The 18565-nt window shown below is 43.5% G+C and overlaps 1 protein-coding gene across 1 annotated transcript in view; it reads left to right on the top strand.

The window, feature by feature from the left end:
- The first annotated feature begins 7151 nt into the window (after positions 1–7151).
- Positions 7152–18565, top strand: part of LOC126263409 (E3 ubiquitin-protein ligase AMFR-like) — an 82231-nt gene continuing 70817 nt past the window's right edge. The window contains 2 exon segments of the mRNA XM_049960503.1: positions 7152–7163; positions 18442–18564. Of these exon segments, the coding sequence (XP_049816460.1) occupies positions 7152–7163; positions 18442–18564 (135 nt within the window).

Raw genomic sequence — 18565 nt, 5'->3', positions numbered from 1 at the left:
GAACTCGTCAAAGAAATGTTGACTGTAGAGACGGACAATATGTTGATACGGGCCCAAAACTTCAGTCCCGTAGTGACTGAACTCGACGAGCTGCGTAATGACACGAGTATTCAAACCTATTTTCCTCCACACTAATCCCACGACGATTATCAGACATCAGAGAGATGCTGAACTCCTCTGTGAAGAGTGAACAGATCCTGACACCATTGTTTTGGATTCTGTTCTACATGTTGCATTGCTAATCATTTCAACGCAATACTCTACTGGGGTCATTGACCCGTTGCACGCAGTAAATGAAGGGCCAAATTGATCGTACAAAATCGGTAGCGTGGTTCGACAAACTCTGTGCCCAAACCAACTCCACTCCAGTTGCCAGTAAAGTTGCTACGGCCGCAATGTTTAGGTAACTGGTGTTGATCCGGTGCCCACTACAATACAGATCTGGAAAGCCCAATGGCCTAAGCACTAAGAGCTGTAGCTACTCACCTGCCCCACCTCACACACACCTCCTTCCCCTCCCCCATCCCACCCCTCAGATTTCCATCGTTAGCGTTGCCTGATTGTAAAACATCTGTCTACGGTAACTTCCAAGATATTTGCAGAGAGAAGGTAAGTTATAGGTCTTCGTCACACCATGATACATCCAGTGACATGTTTACTTCACAATCTTGCATGTAGAATATTCACCCTTGGGTCTTTGCCGATTTAAGGAAGTTCTCATAATAGTAATCGGAAAAATCGTTACAGTTCCAGCAGTTTTTATAACCGAAGAGGAAGTGTGTGTGTGTGTGTGTGTGTGTGTGTGTGTTTTGTTGATTTGGGTTAGATGGTAAAATTCAACCGAGTAATTTCCTGTGTTCTGTTTTATTGTAATTTTAATAGTGCAACTATCAACAGAGATGGGACTGCAGTAGAGTAGCTGTAAAAGATTTTGGATGTTGCGCCTTTACGCAAAGCACTTCATTAAAATGTTTAGATTAACGTTCTCTCGTAGTGGTGAAATGGGGCAATTTACCAGAAATCCCGAGGAAACAGCAATTAAGCTACAGAAATGTGGCCTGCGTCATTAGCACAGAGAAGCAGCGGCATTGGGTAAGGACGGAGAGTGTCTTAACAGCTGTTTTACGCGCTGTCTTTTAGTGTTAAGTGGCTCTTTGTGCTTGTCTCTCTGTGGTAAACTGTGAATTCATCGTCACTTTATCACATATTACGTTGGTTTCTGTGAGATCCGACCCCTCAGCGTTTGAGTGTTGCCTGGATCGTGAGTTCACTGTCTCACTCCTGAAACCACTGTAGCACGATTATGGCCTGTTGAGACGGGCGATTATCTTGCCGCCGGTATTGCCATCGGCCACTAAGGGAATCAACTGATCCGCAATGCTGTTCACGTAGTCCACAGTCATGGTAACTTCGATTACTACCACCAGGTGATTGTCCCTATACCGTTTCACTCTGTCCCCTACAACCTCTTGGTGCGACACGTGTTTGTAGAATCCGTTTGACTGAATGACGGCTTTTTCGGACGCGACCATACACGTTGTTAACAGCAAAGTGATCCATTGATTCAGTTCGACCGGGCAACAAGTTTCCATGGATCCACGGTCCCGTTTAGATGATCTCGTGCCCACTGCATTCGTAGCTGACGATGCCGTTGGGTCAACACGAGAACAAGTTGGAGTCGTCTGCTGCGGACCCCTGTGTTCGACATTGTGCTCTGAAACACTTCTGTCTGTACCAGCATTGTGCTCTATCTCCAGACTTGCCGAAGATCGCCGCCTGCCCTGCGTTACGGATGAGGCACGTTCTCTGATGAGGCGTGGCCGTCAAACGCCTGTGTCTCTTTCAGTCCTTCGACTGCTTCCAATAAACGTTCACGACAGCAGCATACGAACAGCGTACCATCTTGGCCCTTTTCGAGATGCATGTTCCCACGCACCTGGCCCTAACAGTGTGCCCTTTCTCAAAGTCGCTTATGTCAGCGGATTCCCCCATTTGCTACCCGAGTCTCGAGAATAATTCCCCATTCGCCTCTGCTCCGCTTATGTAATTTCCCTACCGCTTTACATGGCGGAGTCCTGCTTGGTCTGGAAGTTCTTTTAAAAGCAACTAACATTATGCTGAATGGAAAAACTGGTAGAAGCCGACCTCGGCGAAGATCAGTTTGGATTCCGTAGAAATGCTGGAACACGTGAGGCAATACTGACCTTACGACTTACCTTAGAAGAAAGCATTTGTAGACTTAGAGAAAGATTTTGACAATATTGACTGGAATACTCTTTCAAATTCTGAAGGTGGCAGGGGTAAAATACAGAGAGCGAAAGGCTATTTACATTTTGTACAGAAACCAGATGGCAGTTTTGAGTCGAGGGGCATGGAAGGGAAGCAGTGGTTGGGAAGGGAGTGAGACAAGGTTGTAGCCTCTCCCCCATGTTATTCAATCTGTATGTTGAGCAAGCAGTAAAGGAAACAAAAGAAAAATTCGGAGTGGGTATTAAAATCCATGGAGAAGAAATAAAAACTTTGAGGTTCGCCGATGACATTGTAATTCTGTCAGAGACAGCAAGGGACTTGGAAGAGCAGTTGAACGGAATGGACAGTGTCTTGAAAGGAGGGTATAAGATGAACATCAGCAAAAGCAAAACGCGGATAATGGAATGTAGTCGATTTAAATCGGGCGATGCTGCGGGAATTAGATTGTGGAATGAGACACTTAAAGAATTAAAGGAGTTTTGCTATTTGGGGAGCAAAATAACTGATGATGGTCCAAGTAGAGAGGTATAAAATGTAGACTGGCAATGGCAAGGAAAGCGTTTCTGAAGAAGAGAAATTTATTAACATCGAGTATAGATTTAAGTGTCAGGAAGTCGTTCCTGAAAGTATTTGTATAGAGTGTAGCCATTTATGGAAGTGAAACATGGACGATAACTAGTTTGGACAAGAAGAGAATAGAAGCGTTCGAAATGTGGTGCTACAGAAGAATGCTGAAGATTAGATGGGTAGATCATATAACTAATGAGGAGGTATTGAATAGAATTGGGGAGAAGAGGAGTTTGTGGCACAACTTGACAAGAAGAAGGGATCGGTTGGTAGGACATGTTCTGAGGCATCAAGGGATCACCAATTTAGCATTGGAGGGAAGCGTGGAGGGTAAAAATCGTAGAGGGAGACCAAGAGATGAATACACTAAGCAGATTCAGAAGGATGTAGGCTGCAGTAAGAACTGGGAGATGATGAAGCTTGCACAGGATAGAGTAGCATGGAGAGCTGCATCAAACCAGTCTCAGGACTGAAGACGACAACAACATTTTGCTTTTGCCCAACTGTGTGTGTGTGTGTGTGTGTGTGTGTGTGTGTGTGTGTATAAAGTAATTGACCGCCCAACCTAGTTCCATTTATCGTGATTGTTCCATACAAATGTTCGTTTTGTGGAGCCTCAGTAGCTTTTTTAATTAGGTGGATGTTGTTGTTGCTTTAATCCATCCATAGAAAAAACCAGCCGAGACAAGAAAATTTTCATCTATTAAGAAATCTTCGGAGACTTAACGACGTTAAGGATGTCACTTTGCTGTTGTGAACTTAACTGCTGCACGGGTTCCTTACTCTAGATCTCTATCCACGTTCAGAATGGTAAACTATCTGTTTGGTGGAGAAGTGTGTATTAATACGTACGTACTTCAGCCAGATTGTGAAGGAAGCACGCTATCCGCTGCGGCTGCTCCACGTTCCGTTATTGGTGTTCCCTAGCGTGCAGAGGAAATCCTGTTTACTTTGCTTGTCTGATGCATGATGCACGTCTTGCGGGCTAGGCATAAAGTGAACTCGTATTCTTGAGGGACAGTGTTTAGATCTCGATGCGACGATTTGTGCCTACATTTTCTATTAAGAAGGAGGACATGGAAAATCGCAGAGTAGATGTTCATTATGTAATAATTTCCTTAATGTTGTATATTAGTTGCATGTTAAAATCTGCAGGAACTGACTACGACAATAGCAAAAAGCATTTCTGTGGGTTGTGCTATAATAACCAAAACTGACGCGGCAGTAAACGACAAATAGAAGCAAGAACGTTACAGTAAACAAAACAATTGAGAAATTTTGTTTACATGCTGTCATAGACTTCAGTATCAAATGTTATCGTAGTTATTACAAATCTGTTTGAAACATAAACTTTCCGATTAACTCTTCAGCTAATGGGACTCAAGTATCACCTGTGGTCTACCTAAACAATAAACACAATACTACTTGTTGTAGACCGCGCGAGGTGGCGTAGTGGTTAGCACACTGGACTCGCATTCGGGAGGACGACGGTTCAATCCCGTCTCCGGCCATCCTGATTTAGGTTTTCCGTGATTTCCCTAAATCGTTTCAGGCAAATGCCGCGATGGTTCCTTTGAAAGGGCACGGCCGATTTCCTTCCCAATCCTTCCCTAACCCGAGCTTGCGCTCCGTCTCTAATGACCTCGTTGTCGACGGGACGTTAAACACCAACCATCAACCAACTACTTGTTGTAGAATCGTTCATGTTAAAGGAAATTTTCCACGCAGTAACATATTGAGCTATCTGTCATGTTACGCAACCTGTCACTCATTGAATGGACTATCGGTCAGGTGGCGTAACCTGTCGCTAATTGTATAGACTATGTCAGGTGGCGCAACCTGTTACTCATTGAATGGACTATCTCTGCTAGCTCAACCTATCATTCATTGAATGGACGTGCAGATTAAACACTAGCATCTTCTGATGGGATGTGAGCAGTAGCATTACAAGCTCTCTCAGATGGCTCACGTCTGTTGTGAGCTGCGGATACTTTTAGGCATACTGCCAAATCCCCTCGTGGTACAAAACCCCCGTAAAAGTTCCTTAGTTTAGTCACAAGTTCGTAGAAACCGGCACAGCTGACGTTCAGTACAACTAGTCATACCTTTCCACTCGAGATTGTGCAAGTTAAACCTTTCCTGGATTGCCTCAACGAATCGAGGCGTAGGGTTTCCTCCTAACTGTTTTCCGTGAGTCTTTCGTTGGCGTCGTCTCTCAAAGCTCTTGTAGCACACTGGGTTCGTTAGAAGATGCAAGCAGACGACCTATGATGATGGTAGTGCGTGTAGCTAATCTACTTAAAATAAGTCCCGTGATGCCATTACGGTGCATTTATTAGCGAACACAGTAAAACATCTAAAATTAAATAGTATGAAACCATTCATCTCAAAAAGTTGATTAAATTCGAGAGCATAGAAAAGGAGACCGTCGCAGGACAGAGTAGGATTCCTTCCTGTCACCGACTGGCGAGAGTGGCGCAGCCAATATCTCTTGTATACTTCGTACAATTTTGTAGCTATTCGTACATAGTCGGTAGCTTAACAATATTAATATGTTTACTGATTTAACTGGCGCACTGCATATTAGTGTTGTCGATTAAAGCTCAGATAACACGTAAGCTTGTCATAGTATTTGCTATGCTAAAAGAGGACTTTGATAGCTAATATTTAACGAACAAAATTGTGTTTAGAGCCCGCAAAAAATGGTTCAAATGGCTCTGAGCACTATGGGACTTAACATCTATGGTCATTAGTCCCCTAGAACTTAGAACTACTTAAACCTAACTAACCTAAGGACATCACACAACACCCAGTCATCACGAGGCAGAGAAATAGAGCCCGCATGTATGAGGTCCCCATACGTATAGACTGCCAAGCAAGATGGTTTTGAATGGCTCGTGTATACCTCTCCTCGCTCCAGTGAATCACTGCAGCGCCACATAGTCCCTCCATTACCTAAGGCCGGTATTAGGCCTCTTAAGGATCCTCACATGTTCAGTAATATTCTCAAACTGTCAATATATTGATCGTCTGAGGATACGTTTTGACGTATTTTCATATTGATGAGCAGATAATAATAATAATGGCGTGTGACGAGGGCCTCTCGTCGGGTAGACTGCTCGCCTGGTGCAAGTCTTTCGATTTGACGCCACTTCGGCGACTTGCGCGTCGATGATGAGCAGCATTGATGTACCTCAAAATATTCTCAGTATTGCCAATACATACTGAACTTGTGGGGTGCAACACAGTTTGACGATATTCTCCTGTCAGATGTTGACAGAGCTTCAGGAAACAGTCGAGCGGCGTTTGTGTGCACTTTTTTCAGTTCATCATCGTGTGTATCATGCTTCTGATTCAATTCTTAAGGAGTCGTTTAATACAAAAATGTTCAAATGCGTGTGAATTCTTAAGGGACCAAACTGCTGAGGTCACCAGTCGCTAGACTTACACACTACGTAAACTAACTTAGGCTAAGAACAACACGCACATCCATGCCCGAGGGAGGACTCGAACATCCGGCGGGAGGGGCCGCGCGGTTCGTGACAGGGCGCCTCAAACCGCGTGACCACTCCGCGCGGCCTTTTAATACAAAAGAATTTTAATAAGCCTACGGTAGGGTGATCACTGTATATGCCAGTTTAGGATGGTTAACGTAGCATTCTCTAAGACATTGCGTTCTTCATTTATTTGAAAATATAGGATAGATTGTTGTGTAACATAGCAGTTTTGAAAAATGCTCCTATTTCGAAAATACGTCGTCTGTCTGCAATGTCTTGTAATAGGTCTGTGAAGTGCATGTCAATTTCCCCAAATTATCACAAGGCGAAAAAAAAAATTACATTGTTTCCTAAACAGGGCCTAGTCAGGCAGATATAATTTCATCACGTGTTTCCATAGAATTTTATTTGATGTGTCTACTGATATTACAAAACTAACCTTCCAGCATTGGAATGACCTGTCTGTCGCCATGTAATCTCGAAGTAACTTCTCTTGTTGAAAGCGATTGCCTCTCTCATTAACATATTTTGCTTCTCTGTTTTATAATAATTTGTAAATTAACATGTGACCAGTCGCTCCTTTTCTCAACCAAACTGGGACCCGTTTCCTCTTTTGTTGTTGTTTCCAGTTGCTTGCAAGCTATAGGTAACGTAATTGCAGCACACGTTTTCGTTCGAGTGTTCGCCCTGTCAACTTGATAATTTTTGTCAGTGTTACTGATTGCGTGAGGTTGCTTTAATATATCGAAGGTGTGACAAACTAGTATTGTTAATAAATATCAAACGTATGCAGGCTCCATTACACACGCGCCATTACCGTCAGCGCTGCTAAGCAGCATGGCGACATTGGTCAGCGTTCCGTAGTGCAAATACTTGGGTCACTGCAAAAGAAATGCACACTATTTTTTCTAAACCCATCTTTTATTCAACATGTTTGAAAGTTTTACAGTGTGTAGATACATCCTCCAGGAACAATATTTTCATTTCCCCACATACTTTCCACCCCTCTCAACTGCCTTACGCCATCTTGGGACCAGCGCCTGTATACCCACACGGTAAAATTCTGAACCAACCTGTTGGAGCCACTGTTTGGCAGCGTGCACAAGGGAGTCGTCATCTTCAAACCTTGTTCCACGAAGAGAATCTTTCAGTTTCCCAAAGAGATGATAGTCACATGGAGCCAAATCAGGGCTGTAAGGCGGGTGTTTCAGTGTTGACCATCCGAGTTTTGTGATCGCTTCCATGGTTTTTTGACTGGCATGTGGCCGTGCATTGTCGTACAACAGCAAAACATCCTGCTTTTGCCGATGTGGTCGAACACGACTCAGTCGAGCTTGAAGTTTTCTTCAGTGTCGTCACATACGCGTCACAATTTATGGTGGTTCCACTTGGTATGATGTCCACAAGCAAGAGTCCTTCGAAATCGAAAAACACCGTAGCCGTAACTTTTCCAGCAGAAGGTGTGGGTTTGAATTTTTTTTTTTCTTGGGTGAATTTGCATGATGCCACTCCACTGATTGCCTCTTCGTCTCTGGTGAAAAATGATGGAGCCATGTTTCATCATCTGTCCCAATTCATCAAAGAAATTTATCTCCGCCATTCTCGTACTGTTCAAAAGTTCGCTGCATACCGTTTTTCTTGTTTCTTTGTGAGCCACTGTCAACATCCTGGGAACCCACCTGGCACAAACCTTTTTTAAGGCCAACACTTTCATTATTCTGCGAACACTTCCTTCCCCTATCCCAACGTAGCGTGACAATTCGTTCACTGTGATGCGTCTGTCAGCAGTCACCAATTAGTTAACTCTCTGCATATTGTCTGGAGTGTGTGCAGTACGAGGCCTGCCGCTGCGAGGACAATCCCCAATATTGCCGTGCCCGCTTTAATCACGTAATCTGCTTGCCCACCGACTAACTACTGCGATCGACAGCAGCATCTCCATACACCTTTTCCAACCTCTTGTGGATGTTTCCCACTGTCTCGTTTTCACAGCACAGGAATTCTGTGGCAGCACGTTGCTTCTGACGAACGTAAAGTGTAGCAGCCATCTTGAAGACATGCTGTAACGGCGCCACTCACGGGAACAGGTTGAACTAAGTTCGGAGTACACTTACATTTACACACGTGCCGACTCGTACGCCAGCGGCAGCTGCAACGGCGGGGCCATCTGTGCACGAGGTTCTGCGCGCTGCTTGCAGCGGCGTTTTCACACTTGTTACGTTTAACACGTGGCGTTTCATTAGTTTTTTGGGCGACAAACATCACACTAGAAACTAAAAACCACCAATACTACTTCTCACTATACTAGAAGCCACAACGTCCAGCGCACACACACACACACACACACACACACACACACACACACACACACACACACACACACACACACACGACAGACAGACTCGAGTACCTCCTACACAGACTCAACAGAGTCCCAGTGAAGGAATACAGCTACTTAGAGGAAAATAGCGGGAAATAGCACGGCGTGAGCAGCACCGGATACGCGCGAAGGCAGGGTTACTATATTCCGGTCATCGTAAAAATAAACCTGGTATGTACATTACGCTGTGTATTCTTCCGCGTTTGCTTGAATCTCATTTGATTTCAAACTAGTACAGGGCCATAGTGAAGCGTTCTCGGTTTGGCATGGAGTCTACAACTAAGCCAAATAAAATAAACAATACAGAGACAAAAACCACACAAGAAAACTGCAACACAATGCAAGAGTAACAATCGCACAGCAGAAAGGATGCCTCATACACTCCTGGAAATTGAAATAAGAACACCGTGACTTCATTGTCCCAGGAAGGGGAAACTTTATTGACACATTCCTGGGGTCAGATACATCACATGATCACACTGACAGAACCACAGGCACATAGACACAGGCAACAGAGCATGCACAATGTCGGCACTAGTACAGTGTATATCCACCTTTCGCAGCAATGCAGGCTGCTATTCTCCCATGGAGACGATCGTAGAGATGCTGTATGTAGTCCTGTGGAACGGCTTGCCATGCCATTTCCAGCTGGCGCCTCAGTTGGACCAGCGTTCGTGCTGGACGTGCAGATCGCGTGAGACGACGCTTCATCCAGTCCCAAACATGCTCAATGGGGGACAGATCCGGAGATCTTGCTGGACAGGGTAGTTGACTTAAACCTTCTAGAGCACGTTGGGTGGCACGGGATACATGCGGACGTGCATTGTCCTGTTGGAACAGCAAGTTCCCTTGCCGGTCTAGGAATGGTAGAACGATGGGTTCGATGACGGTTTGGCTGTACCGTGCACTATTCAGTGTCCCCTCGACGATCACCAGTGGTGTACGGCCAGTGTAGGAGATCGCTCCCCACACCATGATGCCGGGTGTTGGCCCCGTGTGCCTCGGTCGTATGCAGTCCTGATTGTGGCGCTCACCTGCACGGCACCAAACACGCATACGACCATCATTGGCACCAAGGCAGAAGCGACTCTCATCGCTGAAGACGACACGTCTCCATTCGTCCCTCCATTCACGCCTGTCGCGACACCACTGGAGGCGGGCTGCACGATGTTGGGGCGTGAGCGGAAGACGGCCTAACGGTGTGCGGGACCGTAGCCCAGCTTCATGGAGACGGTTGCGAATGGTCCTCGCCGATACCCCAGGAGCAACAGTGTCCCTAATTTGCTGGGAAGTGGCGGTGCGGTCCCCTACGGCACTGCGTAGGATCCTACGGTCTTGGCGTGCATCCGTGCGTCGCTGCGGTCCGGTCCCAGGTCGACGGGCACGTGCACCTTCCGCCGACCACTGGCGACAACATCGATGTACTGTGGAGACCTCACGCCCCACGTGTTGAGCAATTCGGCGGTACGTCCACCCGGCCTCCCGCATGCCCACTATACGCCCTCGCTCAAAGTCCGTCAACTGCACATACGGTTCACGTCCACGCTGTCGCGGCATGCTACCAGTGTTAAAGACTGCGATGGAGCTCCGTATGCCACGGCAAACTGGCTGACACTGACGGCGGCGGTGCACAAATGCTGCGCAGCTAGCGCCATTCGACGGCCAACACCGCGGTTCCTGGTGTGTCCGCTGTGCCGTGCGTGTGATCATTGATTGTACAGCCCTCTCGCAGTGTCCGGAGCAAGTATGGTGGGTCTGACACACCGGTGTCAATGTGTTCTTTTTTCCATTTCCGGGAGTGTATAACAGGAACACACGACCCCCCCCCCCTCCCCACGTCCCCGACACACACCACACACACACACACACACACACACACACACACACACACACACACTCAGAGAAGTTGCGAGAGTGCGATATTAGATTCTCCCCTCCCACACCTACAAAAAAAGGAAAAAATCTTGGTTATGGTGACACATTGATCTCTAGCATAGCCGGCGTCTAGATTAGGTTGGTAGGTGATAATTTGGTTGTGAGTTGGCGAAGCAAACGAACGTGAATGTCGAGTAAAAGACTATGGTAACAGATTGACCTGTAGCATAGCCTGTTTACGTTTGCACCATATTTAAAAACACACTTTATCTTATTTAACATACTTTCCGTCATCGAACTTAAAACTGCAAGGTATATTAAGAATACATAGACTTACGTTAGATAATGGTAAAACTTGCCGATGTGTATTTTCATGCATATTATACCGCAAAAATGTTACGACAAACGTAGGGGGGTACCCACTACGTCACTTTTGAGATGATTTGTGATAAGATTGCAAACGCTTTGCACAACTTCAAATAAATTCAGAAACGCAGCAGATGTCAGTTTTACTTGTAGTGACTATCATTCAACATATGTGACGGACGTGCATAACTGTTACTGGTACCCTGAACATGTAAGCTCTAACAAGCGGAAGAACACGCTCCACATTTGCAAACCAGTGTAACAGAATCACCAGCCTGCTCTAACCAGTGAGCAGCAGTAAAAATTCGTAGACACGGCTATAATTCTGGCTTACAGTTTCAGATAGCAGCAGTAACAATACGAAGCAAGTAAACTGGCCGCCTACCACAAGACAAAAGATTGTTCAGTAACTTTAAATAACTTGTATAAATTATTTTTTGAGGTTGTTTGCTACGGTCGCAGGTTCGAACCCTGCCTCGGGCATGGATGTGTGTGATGTCCTTAGCTCCTTAGGTGTGTGACGTCCTATTCAGCTTCAGCTACCTACTGCTGCCGAATCATTAATAGATCGTATTGTGCTAATTTTTTGTCCTTGACGAACTACAGTACATTGTTCCCTTTCCAGCGAACAAACAAACATCAGTGCTGACAATGAACTTCCCTTACTTCTTTCGTGGTTTTCCCATCTTTTACAAGTCTATCAGTGCAGACTATTCTAATTCTCTCTGAAGAAAGAAAGTGTATTTTCCTCTCCCTGCCTAAAAAAAAAGGAAAAACATTTTATTTCATCATGGATTATAAAACGTATTTCCATATTTGTATCGCCACAATAAGCTCCGAAATAAGACTTCCTTTACATTTTGAGTGTGCTTCTCCGCTATACATGCAGGCGCGGGTGCTTTGGTTTCTTGCGGTGTGTTTACTTACACACGTCTGCCGCTTGCGGTAAACAGAATATAAAATTTGATCAGATCAAAGGCGAGGTGTTATATTTGATCAAACAAATTTGACGAAAGGCAACATTTGACAAAGGGTTGTATGTGACAAAGCAACTTTGCCAGAAAAAATTTGATAGTGTAATACCTTCCAAAGCATGCGTGAGGAATAGCTTCTCAATCGGTGCTGTTGCATTGTACGGTGCTGCTTAAAGAGACCGACTCACTTGTGCTAGTTGCAGCGCCCCCAATAAAATATAAACTTCAGAAAATAAAATGCTGTCCAAAACAAGAGAAACGTCACAACCCCCAGATCATTTCGTAAAATTTGACAAGACTGTTCCAATTCTTCAACCTTGTCAACAGGAATGCCGTGTACTTCCCTTTCCAAATGACTCCAGGCAGAAAAATATGCAGAACTGAGAACAGATGTGTTTTTTTAAATTTTTTATTGTGTGGGGCACCCATACTGCCCGTTCAGTGAAGAAACGTTGCTGATGCGGTTACTCATGAACAGCATGCGAGTTTGCGTCATATTTGAGAGCAGTTAGAGGGGGACGTAACTGCAAACTTAACATTTCACCTTTATACTAACTAGGACAATGTTTTGTACGGAAATCGGTAGCGGTTCGTAACCACCTATCCACAATTGTCTCACAAATGCATCGTTTGCAGACCATGATCAGTAGAAAGTTTTTAATACCATTATCATATACTTCCACCCGTGTCAGTTTCGCTTTTAGGACCCGAGAAATTTTATCCGCCATTTGGTTTGAATTGTGCGCTCACTAGCAGCTTGAATTGCCGTACCAACAGCAGAAGCAACCGTGCAGGTATTAGAGCTAGGAAAGCTCGGAAGAGCAGCCAAAACTTTATACTTCCTGATCTAGTGATAGTAAGTGTGCGCATAATTTTGTTTTCTACAGTTTTATAAGTCTTTCTTTTATTGGGCTACTGCAACTGGAAAAAAATGCTGTGTCTTTTTCATCTGTTGATCAGCTACACGCGCGTGCGCTGTTTGCAGGAATTTTTACTATCACCTGTGTGTTTCGCACGATTCCTCGAATGCTTGTGCACTCTCGGTCACTAGAGTTATTAATACTCGGTCTGGTTCCTTGCGTTCTCGTGACGGATTCCGTCTCTCCACTCCTCCATCTTCTCACGATATAGCCAGTTGGTCAAGACTTCCATAGCATTAGTCAGTTTCTTTTACACTGTCGAAGTAATCGATAGCAAGAACTATTTTGCTTCCTAGGAGACACAGGTCATAAAGTCAAAAGTCGTGGATCCATGGGTGTCATCCACATTAACGAATAAGACGCTAGGAATAATAACTATAATCACCCAAAAGTGGTTGAGAAATCATTTTCCGCATTTACGTAAGTTCAGTACGGTGTTCAACGAATACGGGACGTACATTGCGTAAAGCTTTCTTGTACTTAATGAATATTCTAAATTTTACCACACTTTTCTACTGCTAGCGACGGCTGTACCATACACATTTAATGCCGATGAAAGAGTAGCGACCAGGTCTTCGGACAAAATATATGAACAGACTCATTGTAAACCTTCACCGGACGAAATATAATTTGTGATAAATCGTCGAAAACAGAGAATTTTGCGGCAGCGCGGTGTTCCATTTTCCCCATTTTATCGAAACACACAACACGATGTCCATAAAATTGCCATCTTCGTGCCAAACCGAGGTGTCTTCTCTGTGGCACTGTACTAGTTTGAACAGTTCGTAGCCATTCTGGATGCGGAAGCAGTGACCTAACCACATGCGTTGCAGAGGCTGTTTATCCACCATATCTGTGAATCATAGTGCCGTTTCAAACTTGATTATCACAGAGCCTTGCAAAACCTCTTCCTCGTTGTTGTTATTTTTTGTTTTCTTCTTCATTCTGAATTGTTTGATGCAGCTATCCACGCTAGTGTGTTCTGCACGACCGTCTCCATCTGTACATAACAATCACCTACAACCATTTGAACTTGCATGATGATTTGAGTCTTAGTTATCCTCTACAATTTTTAACCCCGGCACTTCCCTCTTGCATCAAATTAACAATTCCTTGATGCCTTGGGTTGTGTCCTATCGACTGATCGCTTCTGTTTGTCAGATTGCGCCGTAATTTTTTTACCCAGTTCCAGTTCATACCTCCTCATTAGTTCTTCGATCTTAGCATTCTTCAGTAACACCACATTTCAAAATCCTCTGTTCTCTTCTTGCCTGAAGTCTTTGTCCTCGTTTAAATTCTGTACAGTATCCTCAGAAAAAGCGTAAGAATAACATCAAGTCTATATTTCATGCAAATGAATTTTTTGAAATTGTCGGTTTTCATTTTATTATGTCTTCTATACTTCGACCAGTACCAGTTCTTTCACTGCCCAAATAGCAAAACTCGGCTACTCCTTTTAGTGGCTCATTTCCTAATATAATACTGTCAGCACAGCCTGATTTAATTTGACTACATTCCATTATTCTCATTTTACTTACATTGATGTTCAGCCTTTTAATTTATTTTTAAGATGCTTCCCATTCCATTCAACTGCTCTTTCAAGTTTTGTACGTTTTTATATCTTCTCCCTGACCTTCAAATCGTTTATCAAACTTCTCCTTGCTTTCCTCCACAGCTTGCTCAATCTGCAGATTAAGTAACATCGGGGGAGGTTTCAAGTTCGAGTCTTACAACTGCACTTCTGTAGAAGTTGTGGATTACCTTTCGCTCGTTGTGTTTTATCCTGGCTACCTTCATAATTTCAGTCAACATTGTCAAAAGCTTCCTCTAAATCCAAGAATGCTGTAATGATAGGTGTGTCTTTCTTTAACTTATCTTCTAATATAACTCGTCAGTACTGCCTCGCGTGTTAACGTACATTTCTCAGAGACCCAAACTGATAATGCTGGAGGTTGCCCTCATACGATACGTAAATATAAACAAACGATATCATTCTGCAGAATTCCGTATTTTATCATCAGTCGGACACATGCCGAGGGCAATGGACCATTTTGGCGGATAATGAGTGCGTTGGCTTTTTAATGTTGACGATGTCAGGCGTATTATGTTGCCGCGTGTGACGTAGTTGTTTGATTGTTCACTTTCCACCACCTTTTCTGACTTACCATCCCACCGGTTCTTTGCTGCTGGCAGTTAGTAATTTTGGCGCAAATTCCAGAATCTCATTCGCATCAAGTAGGTCTGCCCTTTTTGTAGTTCCTCTGTGCACTATCTTTGCAACAAGACGTAATCGGTTGTTCCATCTGCTTCCTTCCAAAGCCTGTACTTCCAGATTTCTAATGGTTCGGTATACCGGTGTTCATGGGACCCTTGTGATAGCATATTCTTGTACTACAAGAATCTGTGGTGGTAAGCTCCTATGGCCCCAAACTGCTGAGGTCATCGGTCTGTAGACCTACACACTACTGAATCTAACTTTAACTAGCTTACGCTAAGGGCAACACACGTCCATGCCCGAGGAAGGAATCGAGCCTCCGACGGGGGAAGCCACAACTGTCGGAAGATCCCTAGACCGCGCAGCTACCCCGCGTAGCACAAGAATCTGTCTTCCTGTTTCCTAGATACTTTCGTTATCCACAGGCAGATCCTTTCCGTGTCTGCTTTGTCTTCGATCCTCTCCAAGTATTGCCCTTGCACTAGGTTACTGCACCAGCAGTAGCTGTTTTTCCGGTGAATACTCTTTTGTTGCACTTTGAGCAGCGTCCGGGTGCCCACACGAAAGAGCAGTCTCCTTTCTTTCTCTTACGTGGTCTGCCCGTGCATAACCTTATATTTCAGTGACTGCATAACTTACAAACGTTCTCTGCCGCTTGGTTTACTAGGCAATACAGCCTGTCCAAATCGCTGCGAGGATGTTACGCATGGTGCATGTTTTCCTATCCAAGTTTTAAGCTGTGCTTGTATCCAGCTCGCAGTGGAGTTCTGCACGTAATCAAAAGTATGACCCTTGGCGTTGTTGTCGTCATTCCGTTTCCTTTTCAAAATTTTCCTGGTCTTCTGGCTATTTTCTTTGCTGATCATAGCTTTCACGTGCCGATGCTTGTTGTCCAGTTGCCTAGAGGAGAGGCATTTAGGCGTGATAAAAGGGTGTTATTATTAATAATTAGCGCCCGCTACTTCGCTCGCGTAGTGTACATGGTCTGCACAGATTATTTTTTGTTTTGTTTTTTCTTTAATCAAGTTCTTAAAAATGTTGTCCACAAATTGCAACAACTTCTAAACTTTCCACGCCAAATTAGGCCATAGAAGAATAGTCTCTTCAGAAAGTAATTATGACCAAAAAGCGGTTATGGTAGCTGGAGTCCAAGGTTATCGTTACATTTCGCGAATACTTATTCCGTAGATCATGATTACGACATTTCGTAATGATATGGAACGTGTCAGTTTAACATAAGGGCTTCTTTTTTTGTGTTGTTATTACTACCTCATATATAAAAATTCACATATTGAGTGAAAGGAATTGTATTCAGAAATTCTTTTAATTTGTTTTTGTATGTTGGTTGGCCATCTGTCACGCTTTTAATGCTATTTGGCAAATTACCAAAGATTTTTGCGGCAGCATTATTCACCCCTTTCTGTGCCAAAGTCAGATTTAACACAGAATAGTGAAGGTCATCCTTTCTTCTCCTGTTGTAGCTATGCACTTCGTTATTATTTTTGTACTAACAACATATTTCATACGTGAATATCTGTATTGCGAAGTTACTGTGAATATCCCGAGTTCCGTAAATAAATGTCTGCAAGGTGGTCTTTGGTTGGCTTCAGCTATTATTCTGATTGTACGATTTTGTGCAGTGAATACTTTTTTCTTTACTGATAAATTACTCCAAAATATGATGCCATATGAAAGCAACGAATGAAAATAGGCAGATTTATAATTATCACCAAAATTTGCAATGACCCTAATACCATAAGTAGCTGAACCTAACCATTTCAGCAGATCATTAATGTGTTTCTTCCAATTGGGTTTCTCATCAGTGCCAATGCAAACCCCAGAAATTTTGAATATTCTGCCTTAGCAACAGACTTCTAATCAAAGTCTATATTTATCAGTGGTGTTACGCCGTTTGCTGTATAGAATTGTATATACTGTGTTTTCTCAAAATTCAGTGAGTCTATTTGCAGAGACCTACTTAATAATGTTCTGAAAGAAATTATTTACAATTTCCTCAGCTGATTCTCGTTTGTTGTGTGTGATTACTATACTTACATCATCAGCAAAAACAAGTAACTTCGCTTCTACGCGAATACAGAGTGGCAAGTCATTAATATATATTAAGTACTATAAGGCACCCAAGACTGAACCCTGTAGGGCACCATTCTTGGTACCTCCCCAGTTAGAGGACTCTGCCTTTTTTTGCAGACTCTTTTAATATACGAGATATTTTGTAAAAAAAATTTTCATCCCCTATTTCACCATCTTGGTGTTGAATTTCAAAATGCAGTGAAACACGTATTTTTTAATTTTCCAACCGCAAAGCCAAATTAAAATTTTCATAGATTTAGCTTTACAGATGCCTTCACAATGAAATATTTTCTTGAAACATTTCATCCCATATTTCACCGTCTTGGTGGTCCACTTTAGAAAAACACTAAGACCCATATTTTTTTTATTTGCAACCTAAAGTTAATACTAGTTTTCATACATACAGGCTTAAAAAATCTTTCACTCGCTGTTTGAGCCCATAGGGGCTAAATTTCCGGAAATGCTGAGATACATATTTCTTCATTCCTGACACAAATACAAATTTTCGTAGGGGTAGCTTCAAAATTGCCTTAGGAGTGACATAAAAAAAAAAAAAAAAAAAAAAAAAAAAAACCTTCATCCCCTATTTCAACCCCTTTTGCGTTTGATCGCATTGTCTAAATGTAAACAATTATTTCCTCTACGCAACTGTGCGATATCTTCAGGTAGTTATTTCTGCTGATTTCTGGCAAGAAGAAGCTGCCAATGCCCATCAGTCAGTCAGCACCTGAAAATGTAGAGTAGGAGCCTAGAAGTAGTATTATGAGATTTACACATGATCCAGTGACCAACAAGAGAAACATATGTTCAGAACTTGAAAGTATATCGAAGACGACACTGAATGGCGTGGCCGCTACGGTCGCAGGTTCGAATCCTGCCTCGGGCATGGATGTGTGTGATGTCCTTAGGTTAGTTAGGTTTAAGTAGTTCTAAGTTCTAGGGGACTGATGACCTTAGAAGTTAAGACCCATAGTGCTCAGAGCCATTTGAACCATTTTTGACACTGAATGAACATTTGTAGTGCGTCTTTTGATAGACTCCCTTCTAGATTAAAAAGCTTCTGCCTGGTCATGAGGTGCCAGAAGTGGGTTGAAAGTGAGCTATTACGAGAATCTGTATTTCAATGCGGTATATAGCAACTGATTGCTGCTCCTACGCACTTCGTCCACAATTTAAGTCCACGTTATTTCTTTGTCATTTCTTCCCATCGCCTAAAAATAAGACTTAAGGATAAAGTCATTGCTGAAAATGTCATTTGCACCATAATGAAGTGTTGCTGACAGGTCGTGTACCTCGTTTGTTGCAGACGCTGATAAACATGGCGTACTGCGTGCTGATCCTAGTGGGCAAGGTAATCCAGAGGCTGGTGTTCGGCGAACTCCGCGTCTCCGAGCAGCAGCACATCAAGGACAAGTTTTGGAATTTTGTCC

This window comes from Schistocerca nitens, chromosome 6 (assembly GCF_023898315.1).
Source record: "Schistocerca nitens isolate TAMUIC-IGC-003100 chromosome 6, iqSchNite1.1, whole genome shotgun sequence".
Classification (NCBI taxonomy): Eukaryota; Metazoa; Arthropoda; class Insecta; order Orthoptera; family Acrididae; genus Schistocerca; species Schistocerca nitens.
The sequence above is the reverse complement of the archived record's forward strand: the minus strand, read 5'-3'. Positions and strand labels throughout refer to the sequence as shown.